The sequence below is a fragment of the Sinocyclocheilus anshuiensis genome, unplaced genomic scaffold (genome assembly GCF_001515605.1).
Source record: "Sinocyclocheilus anshuiensis isolate Anshui unplaced genomic scaffold, SAMN03320099.WGS_v1.1 scaffold166, whole genome shotgun sequence".
Classification (NCBI taxonomy): Eukaryota; Metazoa; Chordata; class Actinopteri; order Cypriniformes; family Cyprinidae; genus Sinocyclocheilus; species Sinocyclocheilus anshuiensis.
Genome location: NW_015546050.1, coordinates 1163138 through 1185085, shown reverse-complemented (window position 1 = coordinate 1185085; position 21948 = coordinate 1163138). Strand labels below are relative to the sequence as shown.

The following is a 21948-nucleotide window of genomic DNA, read 5'->3' as shown; positions in this document are numbered from 1 at the left end:
GTTTTTCTTTTTTAATAAATCTGCAAAAATGTCAACAATTCTGTGTTTTTCTGTCAATATGGGGTGCTGTGTGTACATTAATGAGGAAAAAAAATTAACTTAAATGATTTTAGCAAATGGCTGCAATATAACAAAGAGTGAAAAATTTAAGGGGGTCTGAATACTTTCCGTACCCACTGTATATAAATGCTAAATTTAATTTCTACCTTTTTTAGCGTCTCTGTACAGACGCTAGCGCCCTCTCGCGCTACTGACGTGGCTACCATAACTGCTTTATGAAAACTTTTAGCTTCCATATTTTTATGATCTTAAAGTGCCCCTATTATGCCATTTCTGAGCATGTTGGTATTCTTGTGGGGAAAAAAACCCACATGCAAGTCCCGTCACCGACAGCCAGTTTAGTTTCACTTTTCTTTTTGTTTTCGTTTTAAAAAGCTTGTTATCTTTGCTGTTTACCTCGCGTTACACTATGGAGGCTTTCTTTATTTTTTTTTATTTATTTGATTCCTCACCGTTTGCTTAACATTCTGTAATTTATTAGTCGGTGTGGGCAAATCTAACAAATACAAATCTAATAGCATGTGGAGCCATGCCTCATCTTATTCCTTTTTGGTAATAAACGTTATGTAAGCTAGTTTGTCATTATAGCCTACTGTTTTATTGTTGTTGTGCTTTTTAATTAAGAATAACAATGAATCAATCTTTTGTTTTAGTCTTAAAAAGTGAAAAGTGTACAGATAAGCAAAACAGACAATTATCTTTTCTTGTAAAACGTGACACCAAGATTGCGAATTCGAAAACACCGCAAAAGAGGAACTCCAGTTCACAAAATTTAAATCACAAATAATACTGATGAAAAAGAACGGGTTGAATGTTGAACACTCGTTACCATATAACTATAAACTATGATAAAAAATTCATCAGCATGCATTGATTAATGCCATGTTGTAGCAAAAAAAACAAAAAAACTGCGACCAAATGATGTCCTCTCCAATAACGTACCCATACAGCACACAAAAGTTATGACAAAATTATATCCCAATATATAATTTCATGATGATAGATTTCCCAGGATTCTGCAATGTCTATTTTAAAAATCATATTTGTATTAAGTCTCTGCATTGTTCCAAAGACGGCTCCAGTTCTCAACTGAACGTGCGGGAGAAGCATCACTAAATTTGGCCAAAGAAAACATTTTTCTATATTAATTTGTGCATTTTTCAAATGTTTATTAAAAGTGCAAAAATTAATTAACAAAAATCTGAAAAGAAGTCAATATTTTACTTTTTCGGGCAGCATTTTGTGTGTACGGTTCTAATGTCAATTTTGGTTTTCAGCATAGCATTTAAAAATACAATAACCGTTCTTTTTTCATTTTTTCCGTCATGGTTAAAAAACGAAAAACGAATGGAAGCAAAAGTACATGGACCAATATGCATTGCTAAGAACTTAATTTGGACAACTTTAAAGACGATTTTCTTAGTATTTTGATTTTTTTTGCACCCTCAGATTCCAGATTTTCAAATAGTTGTATCTCGGCCAAATATTGTCCAAACCTAACAAACCATACATCAATGGAAATCTTATTTATTCAGCTTTCAGATGATGTATAAATCTCAATTTCGAAAAATTGACCATTATGACTGGTTTTGTGGTCCAGGGTCACATTTATCTAGCCATCTATTAGTGGTGCAACGGATCACAAAACTCACGGTTCAGACCATATTACGGATTTTGTGTCACGGATCGGATAATTTTTCGGATCAAAAAATAAATAAAAAGTTTGCTTTTCATTTATTACTGAAAGCTTACTTTACGTGCTTCTATACCACATCAAAAACTACTAGCTGAACTAATAAAGTCAGTAATAAAACAAGAACAATTACACAAATTACAAGCGTAGATGAATACAACATAAGGTTACTAAAAGTCAGTAAAACTAGTATTCAGGTGCAGAAATGTAATAATTGTAAAATAACACATTAAGTTAAATATAGCAGACAGAAGCAGGTATTTATAGGCTGCTGTCTCTTTAAGACCAAATGCACGTACCTAATATACTGACACACATCCGCTTTCTGTCTCAGCTGTTTTGGTTCACTTAAGACATAACCGACTGTGTTTACCAGAATACTTGCCAAAACGGGTATTTTAATATAACTTTGTGGGTATGTTTCCGTTCAAAGAGAGTGAAAGAGGAATCAATCTGTGTGAATCGCGCCTCTCTCTGTGTGTGCTTGCTTCGGCTGTGTGCGGCAGCGGTAGAAAACAGTGCACGTCTTCTCTTTTGCTTGAATGGTTTCAAATTGTTTGAATGGGTAAATTGGCAAAACAAAACACATGCAAGCGATAAACTTTAACTCTATGATGGTTAAATTTAACAGTTAATCCGCGAATCGCATGCGTGCCGAACTGTGGGGTCTGGTCCGTACAGATCACGGATCATCTACGATCCGTTGCACCCCTACCATCTATCAGTTCAGACAGATAAAGAAGACTCACCTTTCCCTGCAGAGCCTCAACTGTGGCCGTCTGTCTAACGTTGCCCACGTGCACCGTCACCTGGAAGCCCTTGTGGAAAGTTTTGGCATGGAAGAGTAAAACGATCTCAGCCTCAAAGCGCCAGCAGATAGTGGGGTTCATCTCTGGGCTGACCATCACCATTCCCTGCCGGGAAACAACGGCCTGCTTTACACTAACAACACGCTCTACACTAGGCATTTGCTGTCTGAACCATTAACAGTGATCCTAGTATAACAACTCAGATTCAGTTTGAAGGAATTTCACTTCATTGGCCTCTACACTGTAGGTCTTCTGCGTTCTCACCTTACGTAATAGTGAGCGGTCGAAATCTCCCAGCGCCAGAGTAGCGGCCTGACCGGCTCTCAGCACCCTGCACCCGGAGCGATTCCTCTGGATACTGCACACCGCCAGCTCCCGAAACTGCCCAGCGTCTGTGGGTCCCACCACCAGCTGCTCGCCCTCGCGGCAGATCCCACTGCACATCGAAAAACAGTCATTACACACTAATGCCATCTTATTGCACGCCACAGTTAAGAGGGAAGAGAGGAGGACGCACCTGTACAGAGTCCCACCAACTACTGTCCCAACATCCGGCACGGTGTAGATTTCATCAATCTACAGGATCACAACACACACAAACTCATGCACGAGACAGACGCTGAAAACAACAACAGCCACAAAACCATGGGTTATTTTTTCAAACCAAATGCTGGTTTGAGACTTTATTTGGTAAGGCCGCTGGGTTGATTTAACCCAATTTGGGTTGATAATCATTCATAATCAGTAACCATACAGCGCAAAAAATGTTAACATAAAATAGTAAGTTCTAACCATTATCTGAGTGCAGAAAATATTTTGCTTTAAGGGAGGCACATTATTATAAGAACGACATCGGAATTGACCGTTAAAAGCTTAAAATGCAAACATCGCTATCAGCCCGATATGCAAAATTATGCTAATATGCCAAGCCGAAAAGACAAATAAAGAGATAAGATCGTGGTCATTCCTGAATCGAACTTTTGCCAGTATGGTGATTAGATTCACTGTTTTGGATCACCACATAATACAAATTAAATATATACACAAAAAAATGTTGGGGGTTACAGCAGTTTTATTACATTTTCAAAGCTTTCAATGCACTCTCATTATAAAAAGAACTTTAATAATGTGTATTTAGTTCTAACGAGTATGTTTTCGCTCAAAACTAACCAAAATTAAAAATCATTTGTTTATAATCTCTGCACAGGACAGACTTTGTGTTGTTTCCAAACAAAAGGAAATATTTATTGGTATCAGCAAGGGCTAAAATGAGTTGAAAAATATCGGCAAAAATCCAATATCTTTGCCTATCCATGTTTGTGGCATTCATGACAGGAATGTGTTTGGAAGAATAGATGAAAACTACTCGAAGTGGAGAGAACTGTTAACCTGCCTGCATTGAATAAACCCCTTTTAAAGAGCTCTTTTAATACAAAGTTTATTCCTGAATTTATATCACAGCTTTTCAAGTGCGTTTCTACTCAAAGCCTAAAAAATATATAGGCCTATAACAAAATAACTGATCAAATTTGCTTTTAAACGTAAGTTATTCACTATTTAAACAACAGTTTAGTGAACTTTTAAAAAGCAACTTCGTTTAACTGTAGAACTATTGATTTGCTATTCTTCTCCGCCCTTTTTCTCACTCACATACATGCCAACCCTTTAAGAACAATTCAAGATCTTCAATGAGGACATCTAAGCTTGTGTGAAGCGTACACCTGTACCTGAAACTCGGTGAGCTGCTGCATGAGCTCCTCCTGCTCCTTGCTGTCGCTGAGGGGAGGTAGAATATTAAAGAAGACCTTCAGCAAATCCAGACTCTCTCCTGATACACTGGACAGGGTGAAGATGGGGGTGATGCTGCAGGAGAGCAAGGGAGACAACAGATTCCCATAAAGCAGTTTAAAGGCAAATCATCACAGCTGTGTCTTCTTTATCTGGTTGGGCTGTACCTGGGTGACTGTGCAAACTTCTGGGCGGCAGTGACGGCGTCGTCTGTGGAGGACACCAGCATGGGCACCTTGTTGCAGCCCGGTTGTTTGAGGATGCGCTCGAGCTGTCGGACGGTGCGCTCCACGGTGCCTTTGGTGCACAGGTCCACCTTACTCACCACAATGAAGATGGGCACCTTCAGCGCCATGGCCAGACCCAGGTGCTCTCGCGTCGTTCCCGCTGAGAGAAGAGCAAGACAGTGTGCATCTTACATGGAGAAATGTGCCGTTTAACAGGTAGTGAATCGTTTGTGTGGATACCAAAAACAGCTTCAGAGAACAAGGAGCCAGGTAATAGAGCTGTAAACTCTGATCTGGTTAGTATTGCAAGTTTACAAACTTTAATCTCTGCCTCATATGGTTCACTGACTGACTGTCTGAAACAAATTAGACACAAAAAAACTGGCAAAAACTGGTGAAAAATAACATCCTGGGATCAAAATGTACACTTTTTAAATGAAGGAAAAAAAACTAGGGATGCACGATATTGGATTTTTGCCGATATCCGATATTTTTAAACTAATTTTGGCCGATACCGATATATTTCCTTTTGTTTGGAAACAACACCAAGTGTAGCAAATTATTATTATTTTTTTTTTTTACAATAACTTATTTTTTAAGTTCTTAAAAATACCTTATTTGTTAGTATTAAATAAACAATAATGAAGTTTTTCATATCGGGCCGGTGCCGATATGTATATTTAAAGCCATTATCGGCTTTCACTAAAGTCAGCGGAGTTTCCTGTAAGAACATTTGTGGAGCACCATTATTATTTTTTTTCTAAGACAGTTTTTTACTGTGGTTTGACTTATTCCACATTTCCCTACTCCGGAAAGTACGTAAACACAAACTGTGCTTGGTCATCTTACATGCTGGTCAAACGAGAGAGGAGTTCCTGATCACTGAATTTGGCAGTCTTTATGCAGTCAAGAGGTCTTTACACAAAGATAGTCCTAACTAATTCTGGCATCTGCTGTGTCAGTCTGCTCTGCATGCAAAAACAAAAGCAACAGGTAAACAAAGACGGAGGTCAAGGGTGCTCTGCATTGTCATACATAAATAGATGCTCCTGATTGAGACACATAGTTTGACCAGGCCAGGGTGGAAGTGACACCACGTTATCATCTCGTGTGAAGTACAGGAAACTTGTTTGGAAAGTAGCATTATTAATATTTTGGTAGCGCTTTATTTTACAGTGCTGTTCTGCATGTACATAACTATGTGCTCTGTTCAGTTTACTGAATAACGACACTACTGTCTTGCTACAGCTGCTACTTTGGATTTGCCTCATTTTAGAAGTTTACTGTGACGCTGCTTTGAAACAATCTGCATTGTATGAAGCGCTATGGAAATAAAGGTGACTTGACTAATTACAATAACGAGGTAATCTGAACCTACTCTTAAATCTACTCCTAGCTGCCTTCTATTCCTCAGTACGTGAAGTACACTGTAAATGCAAGTAGTGTAAAATCAAATGCAACCAATATTGTAATTCTATTTAGAGTCACTAATTTAGAATTTACACCATTATACAAAGACAAAACATCTAAGTTGAATGAATCATACTTCACTGAGCCAAATGAAAGTGAAACACTCATATCTGAGATAACAGCCTCATAGATACAGATTACGTCCAGAGTGTGCAGTTTTGAACAGAAAGTGTTTGTTTGATCAGCCTGACTGGACACGACAGCATCAGCTCACCCAGCCAGTCAGTTTGTGGTGGGATGCTTGGTTTTCCAAAACAAAGTCAGTGAGGGACAGCTTCTATTTGCTGGTGCAGGAAATACACACTGCACCTTTCAGAATGTGACGTATGCAGGCGTGTGATGAGCTTTAGCAGGTCATCTGACAGCCAAAGGCATTGAGCGTCACTGACAAGCCTTCCTCAAACTCAGCTGATTCACACCCTCCAGAGCATGGAAATAACAGCAGGTCACGTCCAGCTGCCTGTGTGGCAGGGCAGTAAAATCTGTCCAAAGTCCAGCCGTCTTCTGAGATTAATGATTGGGAAATTGGACGTGCTTCTGTTTGCATGGATTTGCTTGTGGAAAAGTCAAACTCAGAGAGGTGCAGCAGACACCGCACTCCACTGCCTCTTGCATAATTTAAGCGCGCTGGTGTCGCGCTGCAGACAGGGCATCGTGTTCTGCTTCAAAGATGTGCGTGACTCTCTCACCCAAATATCTGCTCCTATTTCTGACACACTACTTTCCCAAACCAAAACAACATAGTGGCATGTCAGCATATGCTCCAGCACAAGGAGCCACACCTCCCGTTACACAATTTAGCAAGATTTTTAGCAAGAAATCTGCAAACTATCAAAACGAACTGGTATGGTTAGGAAAATGATATGGTTATTATATGGTTAATGGCAGCATAAAGAAAGCTTTACACCATGTTAGACATGCAATTACTCAATCACAGCCGAACTGAACATATTTGATGTTTAACACACAGTTAACATAGATTTCAGGGTGATGGATTTGTTTCTTACAAACACGTAGCTTTTGTCTTCTCCAGATGTTTACTGATGGACTGGAGTGGTGTGGATTACTTGTGATGCTTTTATCAGCTGTTTGGACTCTCATTCTGACGGCACCCATTCACTTCTTGAGCGAGTGATGTAATGCTACATTTCTCCAAATCTGATGAAGAAACTAACTCATTTACATCTCGGATGGCCAAAGGGTGAACACATTTTCAGCTAATCTTAAGTTTTTAGGTGAAATGTTCCTTTAAGGGTAATTAACCTAAAAATGGTTTGCTTACAGCTCTCTGCATAATAAACCAGGAGAGGAGTAGATTACAGCCTGTGGCCTGCAGTCACAACTAGACTGCCACGTCTCAAGTTTCCCTATACTTTCATTTAAGACCCACTTTGGTCCAGGACCAGAGCAGCCCTGAGGTATTTTGGGGTATGGAAGACAGAAGGAATGGGGGCGACACTTAAGAGTGTACATAAGATCATATGCTAGGATTACTGAGTAGCCAGAGAACAGCTGATTTATTGCTCCATGCCAAAAAAGGATTAACCTGTCCAAACATTACGAGGTTTATTTGTGTCACTTGCCCTGCGTGACTTGACATTTATCAGAGCACACTTCACCGGCACTATCTGAGATAAACAGGTTAAAGCAAACAGCAGCACAACATCAGACGTGCTGTAAATGCTTACCGATGCCGGTGTTGGCGCTGACCACGAGCATGGCAAAGTCTGGACAGTAGCTGGTCAAGCCAAAGATGGTGGTCTTGAGATATTTGTGGTGGCCTGCCAGGTCTATGAAGGTGATCATTTTTGAGGCACTCTCGCAGATTTCCTCCGCCGTTCGGGACTCACTGTAGTTCACCACCTTGATAAGAACAGACACCGATGCAGACTAACACACACATGCAAAGTGCCACCAGAAACCTTTAAGTTCATGTTTAATGCTGGGCTGCATGAAAATGGTTAAACAGTTGATCAGTTGACCAGCAGGCAAATATCGCAGAGGATTTGATTAATAAATCGAGAGAAGCAGAAATTGTGATCACGATTAAAATGCGATTTATTGTGCAGCCCTATGATACTCCATTATACACCTTTAGGGTGAAGTTACGGCTGGGCAGTACATATGCAATGTGACAGTAGAAAAATGTGTAAACCACACTACAACAGTAAATATATTTGTGTAGCTATTAATGGGCAGTTATTAAAGTGTGAAGAGTGAAAGAGAGGCAAGACCTACTGCAAAAATACAAATCGGGACATGTCCCAAACAAGTCCAGGCAAGCAAGAACTTGTTATAAAGGGGTGTTAGGCACATTTTGAGCTTAGTTTGTTTACAGTTGCCAAGCAACAATGAAACTTGACATCTTATCATAGAAATAAACTGATGTGTGATCACAGGAAAGTGACACTCTTTACACTCTACGAATGCGCGCTCACGGTTGTCTGAGGCACACTGTGCAGCAGTTCTCACCCCTCCTCTGCTGTCGAAGCCCAGGATCTCAATGCTGATACTTGAGGTTCGTCCGGTCTGGATTTCATGAAGGTGTCTGAAGAGGTTGAGCCGCGCTCTCCCTCTCCCGTTGTCCAGCTCTCCTTGTGTAAGCACACCAAGCAGAGTGGACTTCCCTGAGTCCACGTTACCCAGCACTGCTACCCGCAGGTCCAAGAACTGCAGACGCGTCACATAACGTCATTAACACAGGCCTGAGAGCATCCAACACATCAGATGAACATGACTCAAACAACACGCGATCACATGACCTCAGACGCTTACCTGCTGGTCATCTGGCACTTTCCTGACGAGCACCTCAGCTATTCTGTATGGCTCGTCAGAGTTGTGATCCACCTCCCTCTCTCTGAGAACTGTGATGTCTGCACCCACCCTGAACACACACACACACAGCATTCACAAACAACTCTACACGCATCCCACTGCGGCCATCAGCCTCACCGAAGCGTCTCGTGAAAACAAGTGCACTTGACCATACTTTAGAAGAGTGCTAATTACTGAAATAATACTTTAAAAGAATATGCTTCAGAGCAAACTGAATATAATGTTCTCTGACATTTAACTGCAATGAACTGAAAGTTTAAATGTATGTCAAATGCAATTTGTGAGCGCTTTTTTGACCCACTTAAGTACATCTTTTATGTAATTTCATAATTTCTTCTATTATCTTTGAATATGGTTAAAGTACTGTGGAATGTACTGACAGGCATTTATGATAAACTAAAATATACTTTAATATATGTAATTTCTTTTGAAACATGCACATGTAATATATTTGTAATTACACATTTGTAATGGTGAATTTGCAATTTAGTACATTTAAAACATATAAACTTTTAATGAATAATAACATACTACAGTTAAAATTAATATTAAGTACTTAACATGTGCTTTAGTATGTTACTCAACACATCAAAATAAGTGTACTTCTTGAAAGCACAGCAAAAGATTAATAAAACAAAATTTAACATGTACTTTATAGAAAAACTTAAAAGGAACACTCCACTATTTTTGAAAATAGGCTCATTTTCCAGCTCCCCTAGAGTTAAACAGTTGAGTTTTAAAGGAGAGATGCTAACGGTCTAATCAGATTCAATGATCTATGCTAAGCTACAGCTAAAAGTGCTACCGCCAGACCCGGAGATCGGCTGAATGGATTCGAAAACGGTAAAACTCAACTGTTTAACTCTAAGGGAGTTGGAAAATGAGCCTATTTTCAAAAATAGTGGAGTGTTCTTTTAATTTGACATTATTACAAAGTGCATTTTTAAAAATGTACTAAGTGCGCTAAGAAACAGTTCTGCAAGTGTCTCTCTTTAAGTATACTATATTTCATTAATGTTCTCTGCAGGTGCGTTTTTTAAAAAAAATCACTTTTAAAAATACTTATAAGATTTGACGTACAATACAAGTGCACAATCAATACAAGTAATCGCACTATTTTTTCCACGATCTTTCTGAAACATTAATATATGCGGTACAACAAATACTACTACAATGTATAAATATTTTGCACGTATATTATTATAATTGCATGAGAACTTTCTCTTTTTACCATTTCGGGGTGAATGTGACCTATGCACGCTCCTGACACGCTTTGTGAGATTCACCCAAATATTTAGAGCTTGGATTTGATACATTTATGAGACAAGATGAGTTTGTCAGGTTAGTATTAGTATGCAGAATGTGTGTTTGTACTTCTCAGCCATCCTGCGCAGTGTTTTGAGAGAGGCCTTCATGTCCTCCTCCGTCAGGCCCACCAGCAGCCCGTTGTCCTCCACCCCGATCTGATACACCGCCTCGCCGCGGCCCTCCTGTAAGCGCCACTTCATCTGCGTGGCCAGGTGCTCGAAGCGGCACTGCGTGGGGTTCACCAGCTTCAGCTAAAACACAACACAGACCACGCTAAAGATAACAACAACACTTTCTGGCTGAAGGTAGAAATGGGAGTGCTTGGTTGCGATTAGGGCATCAGCAGTACAAACATAATGCAGTAATGAAGGGAGTATTTTGTTTGCCGGCAGCTAAACACACAGCAGCTGAAGTGTATAAAAAGCTGTGCTAATCTACTGCTGCATACATTTACTCGGACTGCGGCCAGCTCGCTACTTACAATGCATTGTGGGTAACCTATGCATGCGTAAAATGCAATACAAAATATTATCGACCAGGTATATTCTTTCAACAAACATTCATGCGCAAATCACGCTCTGTTGTGCATATCTGGTAAATACGTCTGTAGATGTTAGCTTGCGGAGAGTTTACCTTGTACTCAATGTTTCCCTCTTCAGCCTGAAACACAAGACAGGACAGAGTTAATGCTTGAACCGAGCTCAAACGTCACACAGTTCAGGACTCAAAAGCACAAAGACAGAAGAGAAAGAGCCGCGCAGGAAGTCCAACAGATATGTTGGCTCAGAATAGTCTCTTACTGTACATGTCTTACTTAACTACCTTAATTTGAGATCCATTTCCCTCACATTTTAACTGTAGGTTGGATCAGTTGCTAACTTCAAAACTATTTAAGCACAGACAAAACGAACAAGGGAGTGTTGAACATGCGTCACAAGCCCTAGGCATAATTCATTTGCTTTTACTAAAGTAGTAACAATCTGGTTCAACAAGTCCAGCTAATGACTGACTTCAACACTGAATCAGCATTCATCGCCTCTTCCCGCCTGTCTCTCTGATATTCACAAACACAGCTTTTGCGCGGTGTGTCAATGTGACACAATGAAACAATACGGACACAATAATGATTCAACAGACTGGATGTCATAGAAACGGCCCAACCTCTCATTACACTCCTTCTCTCTCATCTTTATTGAGGTCCACGTCTCGGTTTAGAAGCTCTCCTTTATTGCCAGCCAAACAAAAAAGTGAAAGCCATGAATCTCTCTTAAACGTTCTGCAGTGTGACAAGCTATAATAACTCAACTCTCATGTAATTATCACACATACAAGCAGTTTTATAAGCTTAAATTAATGGACAGGTTATGTGGAATACATGTACTTGCCACAACAATGTACAAATACTATTATATTGATTAAATTATAGTACATTTAAAAAAAAAAAACATGAATTTCTACTGTAAAAATACATTGCATAAGTAAATAATACGACTATGTATAGGGAAAGGTGAATTTCTTTATATTTGATTTCAAAAAGCATCTTCTTATGCCATCAAAGTGTGTTATGCTGCATTTCATGTTTATTATGTTTACAGGGTAACAATGGGCTCAGCTATTTTTGAGCTGCTAGAGAGGCTAATTTTATAAGTTTCTGTTATCATGTTTCATCGGTCTCATTATTAGCACATTTTACAGTAATAACCCTGTTGACATTATACACTGACTGTAGCTTCATCTAAGTGTGTTATTATCACTGCATTTGCAGTCACAAACCCCGAAACATACAAAACATATAACGTTAACGTCGTTAGAAGGAACCAGAAGTATAAATGCGGTACAGCGGCAGCAGTGGGAGGACAGTAAAACAGACAGATGTGTTTGAGCACAGCTAAACAGAGCAGACTCACCTCTGGAGGTAGATAAGGCGGGTTATTGCTGGCTTTTGGATATCGGGCTGACCGGTTTTTGAACTTTTTGCTTCCATTTTTGGCGGTTTTTCTGCCGCCGGACTTTTGTGCGGCAGCAGCGGCCCCGAAGAGCTCGGACACCCGCGGGTCCATCCCTGCCCAAACCCTGAAATAATGATGACCGGCGCCTGGAAAACCACCCTGTCTGTCCTACGCCATTCTCCCCGCTGCTTCCGAGAGATATAAACACGCAGAAAGGCAGCGAAGCATCCTAAATAAGCTCGAGCCACCGGCGGGGCTCAACCCCCCACAACACAACAACAAGCCAACGTCCGGTTCACGTTTGCGGAAGTGCGTCATGCAAACTTTCTGTTCATTACGTCTTCTTCTTCTTCTTTTTGTTCAATGGCCGTTCACTCCTTAGGAGTATTACCGCCACCTACTGTATATCTTGCGCACATGAGTGATGAATCTGTACTGAAGGAGAAAAAACAAAAAAAGTGTGTAATGCCCCACCCACCCCAGAGGATCAGAGCCCAAGCTTCAGCTCCTCCAGCTTCCACACTGTGCTCCTCAACCTCCGAGATGGGCAGAAGCATCACGATCCTCATCCTCAAACACTAAATCCTGTGGCCTAATCCTGTGAGCTCTAAAAATGTTAAAACCACCTTAAACATCTGACTATCACTCAAACCCTTTCCCAGAAGGTCCACGACACTCACTGGTCTGTTCCTTATATTGCTAAAAAGACTGTTACGCTGATCTTCATATTTACTACATTTAAAGAGCACATGCTCTACTGTTTCAAAAACACCACATTCATCACACATACCATTTTCATGCTTCCCCATTAATGCAAGTGTTGAATTTAGTCCTGTGTGACCCATCCTTAATTATGCTTCTGTTTTTCATCCTTGCATTTAATCATTATTCTTCCATTGCTAAGACAAGATACAGCTTTCACTATCCCTATCTCTTTCTCAATTGCTTTTGACAGTTTAACAGGATGAGTTTGTTGTTCTGACTGCTTAGCAAAAGTAATTATCACTTTGATTTCTCTTTCTTCAACCGCTTTATCAGCTTCAGTTCTCGTATGTCTTACTTTATTAATTGTTTGCTCACAATCAGATCCATCACCCATGCTACTCTTTTTTTTCCTTTTACTGTATCTTACTTCCTGAAAATCCATGTCTTGATCATTGTCGCCATCCGAAGTATCTCCCCACGCCAACGACGCCATTCAACCGCCGCTCGTGCGTCACTTCCGCCTCCACCCAGCGCTCTAACTACGTCCTGTTCATTACGTTAGGCGAAAGGGACTAAAATATATTTCTTATTTGGTACTGTATTGTATAATGTTATTGCTCTTTGAAACGTTGTCATAAGAGTATATAGAATAGAATAGAATAGAATCCTGTGAGAACACTAGAAGTGGATCCACAACATTCTGAAAAACACAAGACGGAAGTATTGTTATAATGTGAGTGACTGATGAATATTCATAATTTCGGCATATGCTGCAATCACCACGTAACCTTACACGAATAGCCTGTCACATAACAAAAAGTGAAACAAAACATTGCACTGCTTTTACATCAGTTTTGTTATTGTGAAAAAATAAAATAAAATCTATGATCAGTAACACGCAGTCAAAACCTTTTCTCTAGGGATATTTGGATTTCTGTTTACTTTGAAGACGAAAGATATTTTATACACTTTCTACATGAGCATCTCTTTATTTAGCTGGTTACACTTTATTCTAAGGTGTCCTTGTTAGTCTAATTATACATTTAAGTACTGAGTAATATTAATTAACTACATGTACTTACTATATGGTTAGGGTTTGGCTTAGGGTTACTTGCATGTAATTATGCATAATTAATTGTTATTATAATAGTAAGTATATGAAACAGTGTAACAATGACACCTTAAAATTAAGTGTTACCATTTAGCTTTCTCGGAACGTTTTGTAGCAGTTTGTTGCGTTTGAGAACCTTTAAAATTGTTTTAAAAACGTTAAAAATGTGGACAGACGCCTAAGAGTATAATAATTATAATTAAAAACTGTGGAAGATATTCATTTTCTATCTATCACCTATCTATCTATCCATCCATCCATCCATCCATCATCTATCTATCTAGATGAAATAGTCTGAAAGAAATGTATTATGTGTATGTGTGTGTGTGTGTGTGTACTTGTTTATTCTACATTGTGGGGACCAAATGCATAATTTTACCAATTTGGTTAGATTTTGCAAAAATAAAATTATTAAGATTAATTTGGCCTTTAGATAAAATGTTCTGTAAAGGTCAGATGCCCCCGGGGCTTCTTGCCCCAATGGTGGGGCAAGATTGCCCCATTTCATAATTTTAATTTTTGTGCCATTACAACTAGATTGTTAATTGTTTCCATTTGATTCCCATAATAGTATGTTGGGTGATGCATAACGATCCTCTACATGCATATGTAGGTTGTTCATGGGGTTCTTCCCCTATAGAGTGAATTAAAGTAAGTGATCAAACGGCGCAACAGCGCCACCCGTCGGCATTAAGAGAAATAGGAAATATTTCACATTGACCAAGTAGGAAATATGGATGTTTCCCCAGCAAGAAGCTGCATATCTGGACCACACCAACTGTTTTGAAAATAGTTTTGGTTGTTTGGCTTTTATTAAACATTATTATAACTTATCCCCCCCCCAAAATTTCTACAAGATGATGATGAGTTAGTTATACAGTATCAGTCCTAAAATTGTTTGGGTGGCATCACAAAAGTAATTCAAGTGTGCTGACCTGATCAATTATCTAAACAAACAAACAAACAAACAAACAAACAAACAGAGTAATCCAGTAGTCAAGCTGTCACAGTATGGAGCTTGTTTTCTGTGTTTTCCTCTTCTCCCGCCTTGCTTTTGTCCATTGACCTATTTTCTGTCTCCCCTTGATTTCATTAGTTAGTTCACCTGTGCCTTGTTAATTATCGTCATTTGGTAATAATATTAATGTTTTATTTATATAGTGCCTTTCCCGGGCTCAAGGACGCTTTACGATGGTCTGAGTACTTTAGTTCTCCTTTCAGTCCAGTTCATTGTCAGCTATTGTCATTGAGTATGCTGCTTGTGTCTCCCTGTGTGTCTATTGAATCTTCATCATCTTGGATTATTATTAAATGCGTACCGAATCATCTTTGTCTCCGTGCTCCTATCTCCCGCAAGAGCGTGACACAAGCAACACAGTATATACTGCCATTACTATGTAATCAGAAAGAAAACCATTATTTCTACAGTCTTCAGTGATAATTACAAGTTACTCAAGTGCATTTACACTGCTAGAAATGACAAGGATTTTTGCTGCTATTGTTCATTTTTGGAGGGCACTTTATTTGTGGTTTAAATTGCAGATATGGAAATGTGTAATGTGTTGTGAATGTACACAAACCGTGTTATAAACTGTATTGCCTTCATTTATTTTCATACATAGGCTATTCATTATTGCTTTGCATGAAGCATTATGCAATGTTTGTTAATAAAAGTGTTATTAGACTGCAGTTGATGATGCAGCAGACATGCGAGTCAGTGTTTGTCTGGAGAGTGAGTGTGAGTCCGGAAGCGGCTGGTTTTCCCTGAAGCTGGAATGTGCAGCTGGACTCTCAGCGGGGAATGTGCATGCAGTGAGAAGTGATTCCTCCCTTACCATTCTTTGAAGATGGACAAATCACTCGGCCTGATCTTCCTGTGGATCTGTGTGGGTCACATGGCACACGCTGCTCTCATGGAGAAACTGGCAAACTTCAAGATCTGTGCAGACAAGGACTGCTCATGTGAGTTACACTATTCATCACAGTACATGGCAAAGCTATGTTTAATGACTTGGAAACAATATTAAGCTAGTTATTAATTATGATTACTATTGTCCAAAGCTATTTCTGTTTCATAGATGCTTGTAGCTTAGATTTTGTTGAGAGGCAGGTTTCTTAGTGACAGACTGCATCTTCTTTCCTGGGCAATAGTGGTGGGAATATTCAGTTATTGTTTTATTTTTGTAAATGTTCCTGTTCTTTGTTTATGAAGTCTGGTTTCTGCCTCACAGATGTGATTGCAATGGCTAAAGCTCTTAAAGACTACGTCGCTTCAGACTGCAGATACATCAACCTGAGACGTGGCCAGAGTATCTATGTGTTTTCTAAACTCAAGCCTGTAGAGGGAGCCGGAGTCTTCTGGTCTGGAAGTGTGCGTGTCTTAACATTTGACATTTCCCTCAGCTGATCTGACTGCAAACCCAGAAATCACAGCAGCAGCTTTGCTTTTGCAGGTCTACGGTGAGCGCTATGTAGACCAGATGGGTGTGATCGGATATTTCCCCAGTAACTATATCAATGAGACACATGCTTTTCAGGAGAAAACGGTTGAGATCCCAACCACTGTGAGTATTTAATCTACTGCTCTTCACATTATACGTTTTATTCTGATAATGCATTATATATTTGGGTTTCTTTCTCTCTGTAGGACATGGACTTCTTCTGTGTTTAAAGACCGCAACTTACACTAGCGGTTCTCAACCGTTTCGACTCTAAGGCTATTGTCCATAGTTCACAACAATATTCAAAGGCCCCCTATAGGCCTAGTTTTGTCTTCAAAACTTATTTTAATCTAGTTTCTGTAAAGTAAAATAAGTGACTGAAATAATAATGATTCAAATAAGAGCTTAATGTTCTTCAGGGATCGCACTCTTTTTTAACCAATTATTTTACACAACTTTTCCAGTCGTTTATAATAAGAATTAAGGATAGAGATTTGAAATTCATCGTTTCTCACAGTTTCTACATGAGAAAATTCTTTAGAGCTTGGCATAAGAAAAATGTATGTTCTTTATAAAAGTGCCCAAAACTTTTGTAATTAGTCTACCTCATATCTCAAGGTTTTCCAAAACATTCTTCAAAGGAAAAAAAAAAAAGTTGAGTGGGACAATTCAAATTTTAATTAGAGTTGTTTTAGCTTATTTTCATGCCTTTTTGTCTTATTTCAAATAACTTTAAGCCATCTTGAGGTCCATTTGGAGGTTTCTGAAGCCCTCTTGTGTGCTTTATGTATTCAAGTTTTTTTTTAATGCATTTCAATAAAATATTTTACTTTGCATATGAAACTAGCTATATGGGACTGTTGCCTTTCTGAACCTTTCCATTTGCTATTGAGGATGAACTGAATGAGTTATACCAGTTTTTGAATAATCATAAAATATTTGATTATTTGGAGCACATTTTAAATGAATCACGTGATTAAATGACATTGCCTGGAATAGAAAAGTACAGGAAAGTATTTCAATACTTGTATATTATGGTGTATCTTTTAGCTATATACAACCTCTTGCTACAGTAAGCAGGATGCATGAAAACTCTTGAGTAGATCTGACTTCTTTAGCAGGCCGCTTATGGAAAGTCCACAGAGCTTCAAAATTGTTCAGACTCATGTGATACATTTTTTAAACTGAACCTACTGCTTCAGAATATTTCACACAAAACTCTAAGACACATACCAAACAATTTCATCCTTATTTGTCTAAATGTTGACCTCCGTTTCAAGTTATTTGCTAGTTCATTAGCTCGTAGAAGTCTGCGTGTAAATAAAGGTTGTTCCTGTGCAGATGTGGACGCAGTGGAGGTCAGAGCTCTCTGTATGTGTGTAGATTCATCTCTGATATGCGCTCTGTCCATTCTGATGGAGTTTAATAGCAGAAAATTGAAGGTAATTACCTTGAAGAGCATTCTCTCTCTCTCCATCTTGCTGTAGTGACATTAATGGATACTACCAAATTCAATTTGCCGTCTTCAATGGAGCTTTTGTTTTCCAGTGTCAAGCCTTTCAATTACTTACTGCTGTGTAGGCAACCATAACCTTATTTCATGTTTTGCATGTGGATCATAATTTGTCCGCAGCAAAAGGAACAGAGACAAAGATGCTGCGAAAGACCAAAAGTGACCTCTATTCCTTTGATGCACTATATCTGACAAATGAAACTGATCGTTTGAGCAAATATGGACATTCTGCCATCATTTACTCACCCTCATGTTACTGACGTCGGTAACACGTTACATTGAGGTTCCCTTTGTAAAGGGTTTATTATAAAGGTGTTCATAAATGACTAATAACTAATTTACAAAGGCGGAGCTGACGGCTCATGCGACTGAGGTGGAGGCGGAGACCCAGAAGACCATGGCAGAGCCAGAGTGACTGAGGACAACGATGGAGCCAGATGAAGCCTGAGGGATGGAAAAAGAGCAAATTTCAGTGGAGACAAGAGAAACTCTTCCAGAATATTATAAAAAGGCTCAGAGGCCAGCGACAATGATAATGATCAATAAATGGGGGTTATGCACAACAGACTTCCGTATTCTGTAAAACAGGTCTCGTCGCTTCCGGTTCAAGTGTTTTGTATATGCTTCGTTAAATATGGAGCTGTTTTACTCGAGATGCCTTCAAAGTTGATCATAACCAATGTCCATCACATATGCGGATTGATATCTAAAAGTTTTTTATTTTTATTCTTATTATTTTCACTCATATTTAGATATTAAAACTGAATAAAACAGCAACAATAAAAACAACCAGCTAGTTTAACTGATTACCTTAAAAGTCCATAGACATAACCATTAGTTAATACGGTTAACACGTCCTCCGACAAGCAGATGAGACCTGTTTTCCGTGTTTGGTCATGTGACGTTCGACATACACGCCATAAATGATTTGTGTGTTGTGTGTTACATTAATGTTCACTTTCACGGGTTATTACCGTTTATAACTCGTTAATAAATGGTTTACAGCTGTTCACGTTACATTAATGTTCACTTTCACAGGTTATTAAAGGAATAGTTCACCCAAAAATGAAAATTTGATGTTTATCTGCTTACCCCCAGGGCATCCAAGCTGTAGATGACTTTGTTTCTTCAGCAGAATACAAAGAAGATTTTTAAATCAAACCGTTGCAGTCTGTCAGTCATATAACTCTGTATGTGTGTAGATTCATCTCTGATATGCGCTCTGTCCATTCTGATGGAGTTTAATAGCAGAAAATTGAAGGTAATTACCTTGAAGAGCATTCTCTCTCTCTCCATCTTGCTGTAGTGACATTAATGGATACTACCAAATTCAATTTGCCGTCTTCAATGGAGCTTTTGTTTTCCAGTGTCAAGCCTTTCAATTACTTACTGCTGTGTAGGCAACCATAACCTTATTTCATGTTTTGCATGTGGATCATAATTTGTCCGCAGCAAAAGGAACAGAGACAAAGATGCTGCGAAAGACCAAAAGTGACCTCTATTCCTTTGATGCACTATATCTGACAAATGAAACTGATCGTTTGAGCAAATATGGACATTCTGCCATCATTTACTCACCCTCATGTTACTGACGTCGGTAACACGTTACATTGAGGTTCCCTTTGTAAAGGGTTTATTATAAAGGTGTTCATAAATGACTAATAACTAATTTACAAAGGCGGAGCTGACGGCTCATGCGACTGAGGTGGAGGCGGAGACCCAGAAGACCATGGCAGAGCCAGAGTGACTGAGGACAACGATGGAGCCAGATGAAGCCTGAGGGATGGAAAAAGAGCAAATTTCAGTGGAGACAAGAGAAACTCTTCCAGAATATTATAAAAAGGCTCAGAGGCCAGCGACAATGATAATGATCAATAAATGGGGGTTATGCACAACAGACTTCCGTATTCTGTAAAACAGGTCTCGTCGCTTCCGGTTCAAGTGTTTTGTATATGCTTCGTTAAATATGGAGCTGTTTTACTCGAGATGCCTTCAAAGTTGATCATAACCAATGTCCATCACATATGCGGATTGATATCTAAAAGTTTTTTATTTTTATTCTTATTATTTTCACTCATATTTAGATATTAAAACTGAATAAAACAGCAACAATAAAAACAACCAGCTAGTTTAACTGATTACCTTAAAAGTCCATAGACATAACCATTAGTTAATACGGTTAACACGTCCTCCGACAAGCAGATGAGACCTGTTTTCCGTGTTTGGTCATGTGACGTTCGACATACACGCCATAAATGATTTGTGTGTTGTGTGTTACATTAATGTTCACTTTCACGGGTTATTACCGTTTATAACTCGTTAATAAATGGTTTACAGCTGTTCACGTTACATTAATGTTCACTTTCACAGGTTATTAAAGGAATAGTTCACCCAAAAATGAAAATTTGATGTTTATCTGCTTACCCCCAGGGCATCCAAGCTGTAGATGACTTTGTTTCTTCAGCAGAATACAAAGAAGATTTTTAAATCAAACCGTTGCAGTCTGTCAGTCATATAATGGAAGTGAATGGGAATCACAGTTTTGAGAGTAAAAAAACATACACAAACAAAACCTAATTAAACCCTGCGGCTCGTGATGATACATTGATGTGTAAAGACACGAAACGATCGGTCTGTGCAAGAAACTGAACAGTATTTATATCGTTTTTTACCTCTGATTCACCGCAATGTCTGAACTGTCCTGAGCGCATCCTGAGCGCGTCCTCGACACAGCCGGTGCGTGACTAGCAATCGTGATAAAAGAAGTCAAAAATGTGAGATTAAAAGTTGCAATTACCTTATTTTTTATTATGTGGTATAAAAAAAGTTTATGTCTTGCAATTATGATAAAAAAGTCAGAATTGTGAGAAAAAAAAAATCACATTTATTTATTTATTTACTATTCTGTGGCAGAAACGGGCTTCCATACTATTTTTATATGCAAAAAGTAACCAGGATATTCCTAAAAGAGGTACCTTGAGGGTAAGACAATGATGACAGAATGTGTGTTGTAGACACACAGATCACACTCATCTGAAGTGCTGAATATGGATGAGGGATGAAGGAGCTGAGCTGTGTGTGAAGGCTGAATTCGCATGGAGAGGTATGCTAATGTCCAATCTGTCAACAAGGACATGCCACCCTTGAAGCTATGCAAATCATTTCCAGCGATGAATAAAAATAGTTGAATCGAATATCAAAACTCACAAAGCCTTATTTCACTAAGGCAGTAAATCCATTATGGTGTCACTAATGTTCAGGGCTCCAGCATCTTTCCAGGATTTTTAGACATTTGTGATTACCAGATGAGGATTTTCAAGATATCATTATAATATTGATATTGGATATTATATACGATCAGTCCACTGTAGGCGAGTTTAAGAACCCATGTGCAGTTTATTCAAAAAGTAATCCAAAATACAAACATAATCCAAACAGAGACTTGACATGACTTGACTCTTAACTTTTATAAAGAATATCTCTTTGGATTTGAGACTTTAGTCTTTGCAACTTTATAATTAAGTATATAATTGTCGCTCCGGCCTGACAGGGCATCATCACAATATGTTAAGGGGCGTAACATTTCCGTCACACGCTTGAGGTATTCGGCCAATCATAACGCACTGGATAGCTGGCCAATCACAGCACACCTCGCTTTTCAGACTGATGAGCTTTGTAAAAATCAGAAAGGCGGGGCATAGAGGAGAAACAATAATGTACAGTATGTGGAAAATAATGTATTTTTTGAACCTTAAACCGCATAAACACATTTCATTACACCAAATACACAAAATAAAGTTATTTTTAGCAACATCATATGACCCCTTTAATATGATGATGTAAAACTTCCTGCTTCAAATGCAATCAATAACTTATTTCTTTTGATGCTTTATTTCTTCTGATACTGCTGTGCCCAGTCAAAAATGATTGGGCTGAATCTTGGGATTAATTTCACAAAAACTGAAACAAATGCCCCAAAAAATTCAAGATATGATTGCAAAATGTACTTGTATGAGATCTTGTTTTTCATATTATAAAA

The 21948-nt window shown here is 38.8% G+C and overlaps 2 protein-coding genes across 4 annotated transcripts in view; one reads left to right on the top strand and one right to left on the bottom strand.

Annotated features, from left to right (window-relative positions):
• LOC107699157 (GTP-binding protein 2-like) overlaps positions 1 to 12598 on the bottom strand; it is an 18540-nt gene extending 5942 nt beyond the window's left edge. Inside the window, exons 1-11 of one of the 3 annotated variants that reach the window (XM_016500341.1) lie at positions 12098 to 12598; positions 10824 to 10850; positions 10257 to 10441; positions 8823 to 8931; positions 8520 to 8717; positions 7736 to 7937; positions 4518 to 4737; positions 4290 to 4425; positions 3080 to 3138; positions 2827 to 2998; positions 2503 to 2667 (exon numbers count right to left, since the gene is read on the bottom strand). In XM_016500341.1, coding sequence (XP_016355827.1) covers positions 2503 to 2667; positions 2827 to 2998; positions 3080 to 3138; positions 4290 to 4425; positions 4518 to 4737; positions 7736 to 7937; positions 8520 to 8717; positions 8823 to 8931; positions 10257 to 10441; positions 10824 to 10850; positions 12098 to 12250 — 1626 coding nt within the window. In that variant the 5' untranslated portion in view covers positions 12251 to 12598. Of the gene's footprint in view, positions 1 to 2502; positions 2668 to 2826; positions 2999 to 3079; positions 3139 to 4289; positions 4426 to 4517; positions 4738 to 7735; positions 7938 to 8519; positions 8718 to 8822; positions 8932 to 10256; positions 10442 to 10823; positions 10851 to 11351; positions 11391 to 12097 lie in introns of those variants that run through there. The other 2 variants (XM_016500342.1, XM_016500344.1) reach the window with 2 other exon arrangements.
• A 3037-nt stretch (positions 12599 to 15635) lies between these two features.
• On the top strand, positions 15636 to 17069 carry LOC107699158 (otoraplin-like). The gene is made up of 4 exons (XM_016500345.1): positions 15636 to 15917; positions 16187 to 16326; positions 16409 to 16519; positions 16603 to 17069. The coding sequence occupies exons 1-4, from the start codon at positions 15803 to 15805 to the stop codon at positions 16624 to 16626; spliced, it is 390 nt and encodes a 129-aa protein (XP_016355831.1). The 5' UTR covers positions 15636 to 15802; the 3' UTR covers positions 16627 to 17069.
• The last annotated feature ends 4879 nt before the right edge of the window (positions 17070 to 21948 follow it).